General features: G+C 49.5%; 1 protein-coding gene across 1 annotated transcript; it reads left to right on the forward strand.

Annotated features, from left to right (window-relative positions):
• The first annotated feature begins 558 nt into the window (after positions 1–558).
• On the forward strand, positions 559–5,763 carry LOC143904736 (uncharacterized). The gene is made up of 4 exons (XM_077419615.1): positions 559–1,202; positions 2,407–3,976; positions 4,020–4,812; positions 4,886–5,763. The coding sequence occupies exons 1-4, from the start codon at positions 559–561 to the stop codon at positions 5,761–5,763; spliced, it is 3,885 nt and encodes a 1,294-aa protein (XP_077275741.1).
• The last annotated feature ends 5,799 nt before the right edge of the window (positions 5,764–11,562 follow it).

Genomic DNA, 11,562 nt, shown 5'->3' on the forward strand with positions numbered 1-11,562 from the left:
CGTTTAAATGAGTAAACAGTGGAGACAAAGCATTCCTTGTTCGCTTTGTTTCCTCTGTTTATAATTATCGATCGCTCATCTCTCGGCGACTTCTCTCGGTTAAGCGTGTATCGAAAAGCCTCGAATTTGCGAGAAGCCCCCGAGAGCTTAAAGAGACACGCGTTCTTGGCGACGGCAACAGTCGCTCTCAGCTTCCCGAGTTGCCGCTGTCAATATCGAGTTGCTTGCTCCTGTTTTCGCGTACGCTTAATAGATAGAGTTGCTCGCTTGTTCGCTTGCTTAATTCGCACTGCATCGGCGCTTGCTTGCGCTTTCGCTACGCGATATCTACCATCGTTATAACTGCGATACAGTTTGTAAATAGTGTATATAGAAAATAAACTGTGCTTGTCCGTCAATTCTGCTCTTTGCCTGTCTCTTCCTACGCGGTTCGTGTCCTCGCTCGCGCGCTCAGTCCGCTTCCGAACATTTTTTGGTCCTTCGAGCCGGATACCGGGATCCGGCGCGGTCGGTGAGTGAAAAGTGATCGAATCCGCACTTCGTCGAAATACCGACGCAATGAGCAAGGAAGCTACGACGAAGGAGACGGTCATTAGAGAGATGGAAGGAATCATCCGCAGTCAGCATGATCTTCACGGGCGCATTGCTCGCTCGTACGATAATTTAAAGAAAATGGGCTTTACTAACATCACGATCGGGTTGGTGGAGGCCCGCCTACAAGCCCTCGAGGCTAACTGGGCGAAATTCGAAGCTCAGCACGATAAGCTCTATGCTTCTTTCTGGGAAAGTCTGACGGAGCACGACTACGAGAAAAGGAACGTGCCCGCGACTGTGGAAGAGGCCTATCTAGTGCAAAAGGGGATGTTTCTAGAAACACTTTGCAAGCTTAAGAGCAAACTTGCTAGCGAGGCTCCTAGCGCTGCCCCGGCGAGCCAACCGTCGCGTACGACCTTGCCGCGCATCCAGTTGCCTGAATTTACGGGCAAATATGAAGCATGGCCAGCCTTTCGCGACCTCTTTCATTCCATCATCGGGAAGGACGGCGCCACGACCTCCGTCGAGAAGCTGCACTACTTGAAGTCGTGCTTAAAGGATGAAGCTGAGCTGCTGGTGCGGAGTCTGCCCACAACGGACGAGAACTTCGACCGCGCTTGGAAGACCCTCGCCGACTACTACGAGAACAAACGTCTCCTGGTGCGTTCGTATATCTCGCAGTTTACCTCGCTTTAGAAATTGAAGGGTGAGTCCGTTTCTGATTTACGCAAGTTATATCATTGCGTAATGAGCACCGCCGGCGCTCTCGATAGCATTGGCCGACCGATCTCGAGGAGTGAAGACTTATTCGTACATTTAATTGTGGACCTTCTCGATCCGCGTTCGCGTCGCGAGTGGGAAAACGCTATTAGCGAGACTTCGGAACCGCCGTCGTATTCCGATTTACAGCAGTTTCTCGACAGACAATTACATACGCTCGAATCGCTGCAACCGGTCAAGACGGAAGGCGCCTCTTCCGCGAAGGCGGGGGGGGAACTCCGCTCAACAAACGCGAGCCCTGCATGCTAAAAAACAGGAGAACAAACTCGGCCGCTGTTCAATGTGCCAAAAGGGACATTTCATAATGTTTTGTGCCGCGTATAAAGGAAAGACTGCCGCGGAGCGAAAGCAGCATATTGAGGCGAGTAATTTATGCTTCAATTGCCTCGGGAAGCATAAACTGAGCGAATGCGCGTCGACGCGGACCTGCTCTGTATGCGATGGCCGACATCATACGAGCCTCCACGACGCGTACTCAGGCGGGGAGGTGGCTAAGATTTCGCATCTCGCGCAGAAAATCCTCGGGAAGCCGGTGGCGGTACTTCTCGTTACCGCTCGAATCCGCGTGCGCGATCGTTTCGGGAAAGAGCACACCGCGCGAGCGCTCGTCGATCAAGGCTCCGAATCATCTCTCGTCTTGGAATCGCTGGTACAGCGATTGAAACTGTCCCGCGCGCCTACCTCGGTCGCGGTGTTCGGCGTCGGCGGGAAGCGTACAGGTCGCGCTCGAGGCCTCGTGGCCTTGGATATCTCGCCTCGAGACGGCGGGCCAGCCATCTCGGTGTCGACCTTAATCCTACCTCGGCTCACTCTCTACGGCGGCGGGGTCTCTGCGGATCGTGCGATGTGGCCGCATCTCCGCGGGCTAGAGCTTGCCGACCCCGACTTTGCAGCCTCGGACCCGGTGGAAATTCTGCTTGGAGCTGATGTATTCGCCGCGATTCTCCAGCCGGGCTTGCTAAAGGGCGAACCGTTCGAGCCGGTCGCACAAAGAACGACGCTGGGATGAATTATCTCGGGCGCCGCCGGTCAGGCGACTTGCGCTCAGAGATCGACGACTCTGCAATGCCACATCACTGAAAATCTTTCCAGCATCGTGAAGAGATTCTGGCAGCAGGAGGAGCTACCGGGCGGCGTACTCGCGCTTACGCCCGAAGACCGTGAGTGCGAGAACTTCTTCTCCCTCACACATTCCCGGACCGCGGACGGTCGTTACATGGTAAGACTCCCAGTCGTGGACCCGTTGCCCGATCTCAAGGGAACGCGCAGCGCGGCCTTACGAGCCCTGGCGCACATGGAGAGACGATTCGCCCGAGATGACAAATTGAAGCAGCTGTACGTCGAGTTCATGCGGCAATACGAGAAGGTTGGACACATGACGCCGGTGGCTCCGGAGGACAAAACGAAGAGACGTGTGAGCTACCTTCCACACCACGGCGTGATGCGCGAGGCGAGCACCTCGACGAAGCTGCGCGTCGTGTTCAACGGCTCGACGTCATTACCCTCTGGTGACTCGCTCAACAAGTGTCTGCGGGTGGGACCAAACCTCCTGCCGAATCTAGCCGATGTACTGCTGCGGTGGCGTCGCTGGCGCTACGTCCTGGCTACGGATATGGAAAAGATGTACCGCCAGATCCTATTCCATCCCGATGATTGCGATCTGCAGCGAATTTTCTGGCGGTATAAGATTACAGACGAGATACAGGAGTATCTTCTCAACACGGTCACTTACGGGCTGACGTGTGCACCGTTCCTGGCGATGCGCTCTGTTCAACAACTTGCCGAGGACGAAAAGAAACTCTTCCCCCTGGCAGCGATCGCCCTATTGATTGACAGGTACATGAACGATGTACTCTCGGGCGCGGATACACTGGAAGAGGCTCAGGCTCTCCGGCGTCAACTCTCGGAGCTCTGCATGGCGGGCGGCTTCCCGCTCCGCAAATGGTCGGCCAACGAGGAGTCCTTGCTGACGGACGTTCCAGCGGAGCACAGGATGCAGCGCGAGCTCCGCTCTTGGCGACCGCAAGAGTCGCATGCCACTCTCGGCCTTCAATGGCATCCCTGCCTCGACAGCTTCTCTTTTGCTACGAAGACGAGTCTGGTGACGTCTTTCACGAAGAGGGCGGTGCTGTCCCTCACTGCCCGGCTTTTCGATCCGCTCGGTTGGCTGGCGCCGGTGGTAGTGAGTGCGAAGATCTTGTTCCAGGCTACCTGGCTAAGAGGACTGGACTGGGATGACCCCTTGAGCGAGACTGACGCTCTGCAGTGGAAGACGTACCAGGCGGAGCTCCCGTTGCTGGAGCAAATTCGAGTCCCTCGGAGAATCTATCCAAGCGCCAGAGGACTCGACGTCGAACTTCATGGTTTTGCCGATGCCTCCGAGAAAGCCTATGCTGCCGTGGTTTACTTGCGAGCACAGGCGCAGGACGGATCATGGCTGGTCACCTTGCTCGCGGCAAAGACCAAGGTCGCCCCTCTCAAAACCGTAGCTCTGCCTCGACTTGAGCTCGATGCTGCTGCGCTGCTCGCGCGGCTTGCTGCTCACACGAAGGTCACGCTCGAACTGCCCGAGGCGCCTCTTCATCTCTGGTCGGACGCCATGGTGGCCCTGGGCTGGATCCGAGGGCACCCTACTCGATGGAAGACCTATGTGGCCAATAGGGTATCTATCAGCAATTCAAACGGCGGTCCCGGAGGCGCTGTAGCATCATGTGCCTGGCCGGGACAATCCAGCGGACTGTGCCTCTCGAGGTATCTCTCCCGGCGAGTTAGGAAATCATCCTCTCTGGTGGTACGGGCCGCCTTGGCTCAAGGAGGACTCTTCAGCGTGGCCCGCTACCGGAGCCGTGTCGGAGACGGAGGAGCTGCCCGAAGAGCGGGTGCGAGTCCACGCAGGGGTGCCTGTCGAGTCACCAATCGAGGAGCCCGAGGAACTGCGCCGATTCTCCTCGCTTCAACGCCTGTTACGCGTGACAGCGTGGTGCCGCCGTTGGCTGTGGGGAAGGGGCGGCCCGGGGGTCGTACCAGACCGCACGACGTTCCCTTACGGTACCGAGCTGACGTCCGAGGAAATGGAGGAGGCTCGTCTTTCCTTGATCAGGCTTACGCAGGCGAACCACTTCTCCCGCGACTTAACCACGCTTCGTCAGGGCTGCTCGCGATCGTTGTCTAACTGCCTTGTAAAACTCAATCCTTTTTTAGACGCTCGAGGTCTCCTGCGCGTGGGCGGCAGGATAAAACACGCCGTCCTTCCCTACGATGAACGTCACCCGGTTGTCCTGCCGGGCGCCTCACACTTTACTCAGCTGATAGTAGAGGCTTGCCACCGAAGGCACAATGCACGGAGGAGTCCAAATGACGTTGAGCATGAGTCGGCAGCGCTACTGGATCCCGCGAGGCCGAGCCCTGGTGAAACGTCTGATCCTCCGCTGCGTTACTTGCGCGCGTTGGCGGGCGGCAACTTCGCAACAGCTAATGGGCAGTCTTCCCCGCGAGAGAGTAAGCCCTGCCAGGCCCTTTCTGCACACCGGCGTCGACTACGCCGGGCCAATTATGCTGAGGACTTCAAAAGGTCGAGGACAACGAGCCTACAAGGCCTTTATCTCGGTATTTGTTTGCCTCGTCACGCGTGCTGTGCATTTGGAGGTCGTATCCGACTACACCGCGGTCGCCTTCCTGGCGGCGCTGCGCCGATTCACGTCCCGTCGCGGACTATGCAGCAGCCTCCACAATGATTGCGGGACGAACTTCGTAGGAGCCGACAAACAGTTGCGCGCCCTCTTCACAGCCAGCAACCCTGAAGGACGACAGATCGCTGGCCAGCTAGCCAGCGACGGAATCAAATGGCGATTCAACCCGCCATCCGCTCCTCACTTTGGTGGCCTCTGGGAGGCCGCCGTAAAATCACTCAAGCACCACCTTCGGCGGGTGCTGGGCGAGACGACGCTGACTTACGAAGAGATGAGCACTCTCCTCGCTGAAATCGAAGCTTGTCTTAACTCTCGTCCATTGCAGGCATTTTCCGACAATCCCGACGACTTGGCCGTGCTCACTCCGGGGCACTTCTTGGTGGGGTCCGCCCTGATTGCCGTGCCTGAGCCTTCGCTGCTGGACGTGCCAGTGAATCGCCTCACCCGCTGGCAGCTGCTGCAGCAGATGCGGGATTACTTTTGGAAACGCTGGTCCCAGGAGTACGTGCATTCGCTGGTACACCGCCCCAAGTGGCAGAACAGAGAACCAGACGTCCAGCTCGGACGCCTCTGCCTCCTGCGGAACGAGACCACCCCGCCGACTAGGTGGCCGTTGGCTCGAGTAGTCAAGGTCCATCCCGGAGAGGACGGCCGGGTGCGCGTGGTTACCGTCCGCACCGCGACAGGCGAGCTTACGAGGCCGATCGTCAAGCTCGTCCTCCTGCCTGCGAGCGACGGGGATCCACCAGAGGAAGCCTAAAAGGGTGACGTAGCACCTCTCGTACGAACGACTGCTGGGGATCGAGGCCTCCCAGCATCGCCTTTCTTATTCATCGCGAAATCCAATTTGTTTCGGTACTTTCCGTATAAAGAAAGAATTGTACCACGAGATATTCTCTGTACAATTTAGTAATAAGGAAGTTATGCGAATTTTTTTGTACTCAATTAAAATCCGACGATTGACAACCCATCCTAGTCGCGGCTGTAAATAAAATAAAAATGCGTTCTCTTGCGACCGCAGCTTCTTAAAGAAGCACTACTTATGCTCTAACATCTCCATCGCTCAAGCATATTGACTTCTCGGGATTTAATACCGTTAAATTCTGAGAACGTTAAATCCTCGCACGCCGAATGTTGTGACCGCGAGGTAAACACCAGCGCGCGCGAGACCGGGTCAACGACCCGCTAGTACGGAACGCGCTCTTGCCGATGAACATTGAGTGTCGCACTCATTTCGTCAGCCGCTCTGACGAGGCGGGCGGTATGTTTAAGATTGCTTAAACGTTTAACGATAGCGAAGTCGAAAATATTCAGCACGGCAATTGCGAGCAACGAGACTTGAGCAATATCGCCGTGACTTTCGACGGGACGTTTAAATGAGTAAACAGTGGAGACAAAGCATTCCTTGTTCGCTTTGTTTCCTCTGTTTATAATTATCGATCGCTCATCTCTTGGCGACTTCTCTCGGTTAAGCGTGTATCGAAAAGCCTCGAATTTGCGAGAAACCCCCGAGAGCTTAAAGAGACACGCGCTCTTGGCGACGGCAACAGTCGCTCTCAGTTTCCCGAGTTGCCGCTGTCAATATCGAGTTGCTTGCTCCTGTTTTCGCGTACGCTTAATAGATAGAGTTGCTCGCTCGTTTGCTTGCTTAATTCGCACTGCATCGGCGCTTGCTTGCGCTTTCGCGACGCGATATCTACCATCGTTATAACTGCGATACAGTTTGTAAATAGTGTATATAGAAAATAAACTGTGCTTGTCCGTCAATTCTGCTCTTTGCCTGTCTCTTCCTACGCGGTTCGTGTCCTCGCTCGCGCGCTCAGTCCGCTTCCGAACACATTATACCTCGAAAGACCTAAGTAACAAATGGTAGATCTTTATATCTCAAAAAATCTCGAAGAAATCTAAGCAGTAGTATCTTTATTTCCGAAAAATTATAACCCAAGTGATACACGTCACAAAATTATGTTACCTTATCAAAAAGAAGAGTCGCGCTTCAAGTGATCTATTACAATTACAAAAAAAAAATGATATCTCTTTAAATTAGAGCGCCAATTACAGAGAGAACATGTATATTGCCTCAAAAAATAATTGTTGCATTACTTTGAAAAATCTTTACATTGTGTCAATTAGAAAAGAATGTATAATAACAATTTTATAAGATTAAAAAATTTTATTTAAATTTAATAAGGGAATACAAGATATTTAAATACAAAGTTATTTACATGTGTATTTTTTAATGGCCACAAAGAATTACAGAGGTAACAGTACAAAATAAAAATATTTTATTAAAATACATAAATTTTTCTTGTAAAAAAACTTGGCGCTGCTAGACCTTTTAAATAAATAAAAACAACAACAAATAAAAATAATTCAGAGAAGAATACAATGGGAGTAATATTAAATGATTATCAGCGTAGATGTGGGAGTGAGTGATATGGGTGTGCGTGACTACGCGGACGGCGGATAATGCGGCTTATAATTAAATATAGAATAAGTTTATTTATTTATTTAAAATTTCAAGGTCTAGCAGCGCCAAGTTTTTTTACAAGAAAAATTTATGTATTTTAATAAAATATTTTTATTTTGTACTGTTACTTCTGTAATTCTTTGTGGCCATTAAAAAATACACATGTAAATAACTTTGTATTTAAATATCTTGTATTCCCTTGTTAAGACACCGAAAACTACGGAGCGCAATATGTGGACCTTGTCATCGGCAACCTGGGACACCTAAACATTGAATTCAACATATTATTACACCTGGACACCAAAAACTACGAAACGCACTATGTGGACCTCGTCATCGGCAACCTGGGACACGTAGACATCAAATTCAACGTACGATTACACCTGGACACCGGAAACTATGAAGTGCACTATCTGGATCCCGTCATCGGCAACCTGGAATACGTGGACATCGAATTCAAAATATTAATACACGTAGACACCGAAAACTACGGAGCGCACTATGTGGATCTTGTCATCGGCAACCTGGGACACCTAGACATCGAATTCAACGTACAATTACACCTGGACACCGAAAACTATGAAGCGCACTATCTGGATTTCGTCATCGGCAACCTGGGACACGTGAACATCAAATTCGAGGTATTATTACACCTAGACACCGAAAACTACGGAGCGCGATACCTGGACCTCGTCATCGGCAACCTGGGACACGTGGACATCGAAAACTACGGAGCGCACTATGTGGACCTTGTCATCGGCAACCTGGGATACCTAGACATCGAATTCAACGTACGATTACACCTGGACACCGAAAACTATGAAGCGCATTATCTGGATTCCGTCATCGGCAACCTGGGACTCGTGGACATCGAATTCAAGATATTAATACACGTAGACACCAAAAACTACAGAGCGCACTATGTGGACCTCGTCATCGGCAACCTGGGACACGTAGACATCGAATTCAACGTATTATTACACCTGGACACCGAAATCTATGAAGCGCATTATCTGGATCCCGTCATCGGCAACCTGAGACACGTGGACATTGAATTCAAGGTATTAATACACGTAGACACCGAAAACTACGGAGCGCACTATGTGGACCTTGTCATCGGCAACCTGGGACACCTAGACATCGCATTCAACGTACGATTACACCTGGACACCAGAAACTATGAAGCGCACTATCTGGATCCCGTCATTGGCAACCTGGGATACGTGGACATCGAATTCAAAATATTAATACACGTAGACACCGAAAACTACGGAGCGCACTATGTGGATCTTGTCATCGGCAACCTGGGACACCTAGACATCGAATTCAACGTACAATTACACCTGGACACCGAAAACTATGAAGCGCACTATCTGGATCTCGTCATCGGCAACCTGGGACACGTGAACATCAAATTCGAGGTATTATTACACCTAGACACCGAAAACTACGGAACGCGATATCTGGACCTCGTCATCGGCAACCTGGGACACGTGGACACCGAAAACTATGAAGCGCACTGTGTGGACCTCGTCATCAGCAACCTGGGACACGTAGACATCGCATTCAACGTATTATTACACCTGGACACCGAAAACTACGAAGCGCACTGTGTGGACCTCGTCATCGGCAACCTGGGACACGTGGACATCGAATTCAAGGTATTAATACACGTAGACACCGAAAACTACGGAGCGCACTATGTGGACCTCGTCATCGGCAACCTGGGACACCTAGACATCGAATTCAACGTACGATTACACCTGGACACCGAAATCTATGAAGCGCATTATCTGGATCCCGTCATCGGCAACCTGAGACACGTGGACATTGAATTCAAGGTATTAATACACGTAGACACCGAAAACTACGGAGCGCACTATGTGGACCTTGTCATCGGCAACCTGGGACACCTAGACATCGCATTCAACGTACGATTACACCTGGACACCAGAAACTATGAAGCGCACTATCTGGATCCCGTCATTGGCAACCTGGGATACGTGGACATCGAATTCAAAATATTAATACACGTAGACACCGAAAACTACGGAGCGCACTATGTGGATCTTGTCATCGGCAACCTGGGACACCTAGACATCGAATTCAACGTACAATTACACCTGGACACCGAAAACTATGAAGCGCACTATCTGGATCTCGTCATCGGCAACCTGGGACACGTGAACATCAAATTCGAGGTATTATTACACCTAGACACCGAAAACTACGGAACGCGATATCTGGACCTCGTCATCGGCAACCTGGGACACGTGGACACCGAAAACTACGGAGCGCACTGTGTGGACCTCGTCATCGGCAACCTGGGACACGTAGACATCGCATTCAACGTATTATTACACCTGGACACCGAAAACTACGAAGCGCACTGTGTGGACCTCGTCATCGGCAACCTGGGACACGTGGACATCGAATTCAAGGTATTAATACACGTAGACACCGAAAACTACGGAGCGCACTATGTGGACCTCGTCATCGGCAACCTGGGACACCTAGACATCGAATTCAACGTACGATTACACCTGGACACCGAAAACTATGAAGCGCATTATCTGGATCCCGTCATCGGCAACCTGGAACACGTGGACATCGAATTCAAGATATTAATACACGTAGACACCAAAAACTACGGAGCGCACTATGTGGACCTTGTCATCGGCAACCTGGGACACCTAGACATCGAATTCAACGTATTATTACACCTGGACACCGATATCTATGAAGCGCATTATCTGGATCCCGTCATCGGCAACCTGGGACACGTGGACATCGAATTCAAGATATTAATACACGTAGACACCAAAAACTACGGAGCGCACTATGTGGACCTCGTCATCGGCAACCTGAGACACGTAGACATCGAATTCAACGTATTATTACACCTGGACACCGAAAACTATAAAGCGCACTATCTGGACCTTGTCAACGGCAACCTGGGATACATAGACATCAAATTCAAGCTTGATTCATAAGAATCGACTTAAAAATTCCCTAGCGGCACTTTCTGCCAAGCATAGAGAACCTACTTTTCCGTTGACTCAATATTTATTATATATATACTAGTGATGGGCAATCTCGATTCGATTTTCAGGAAATCGATCTTTTTCCTCCCAAAATCGAGTTTTTTAAATTGATTCTTTTCTTTTCGATTTTAGCATGAATCGATTCTTTTAATAGAGAATCGATTTTCGATCTATTGATATGTTTATTGTTATTCTTTGAACAGCTTTTACTAGAAACTTTAAAACAACGATGAGCGGAACTTGGCGCGAGACACTACCGTGTCTCTTGATATAGAACAATCAATTTAAAATCAATGGACAGCAATGTTGCGAATATCGCGGACACGCATCACGACTTACGCAAACAAAAGAGAGATGAAACAGACACTGATAATGAGTAATTATTCACCTTTCTTATGTGACATTACACAAGAAGAAGAATATATTACGAATTCAATATGTATTGACTTTTTTTTTTAAACAAAATTTTTCATTTATTTTGTGTACAATTTATTTAACGTTAGTTTATATTATAAATTTTTTTGGTAAAAATGTCTGTTTTTTGTTTTTTCTTTTATATTTCAAATGTTTATTAAGTAAATTTTTATAATTCAGTAATAGATAAAGTCATAAAGGCAAATGAGAGCCGTTTCGCTCGATGGACGGGCGACAATAACAACAAAATTATAAAATTATTAAATATAATATAACGCATAACTGTGCGTTATATTATATTTAATAATTTTATAATTTTATTGTTATTGTCGCCCGTCCATCGAGCGAAACGACTCTCATTTGCCTTTATGACTTTATCTATTATTGTTTTCGAGAGCTTTATTCTTGATTTTATAATTCAGTGTATCTTCCTATAGCAAAGAAATAATAATTATTATGTCCATTTTTCTTGTAACGTTATTATTTCTTATATCTTAGGACACACACACACACACACACACACACACACACACACACACACACACACACACACACACACACACACACACACACACACAATGTATATTTATTTTTTGAAGACATTATTTCTTACATCTTAGGACAAGAAAAT

The sequence above is a fragment of the Temnothorax americanus genome, unplaced genomic scaffold (assembly GCF_048541705.1).
Source record: "Temnothorax americanus isolate GAGA-0224 unplaced genomic scaffold, ASM4854170v1 Scaffold57, whole genome shotgun sequence".
Lineage (NCBI taxonomy): Eukaryota > Metazoa > Arthropoda > Insecta > Hymenoptera > Formicidae > Temnothorax > Temnothorax americanus.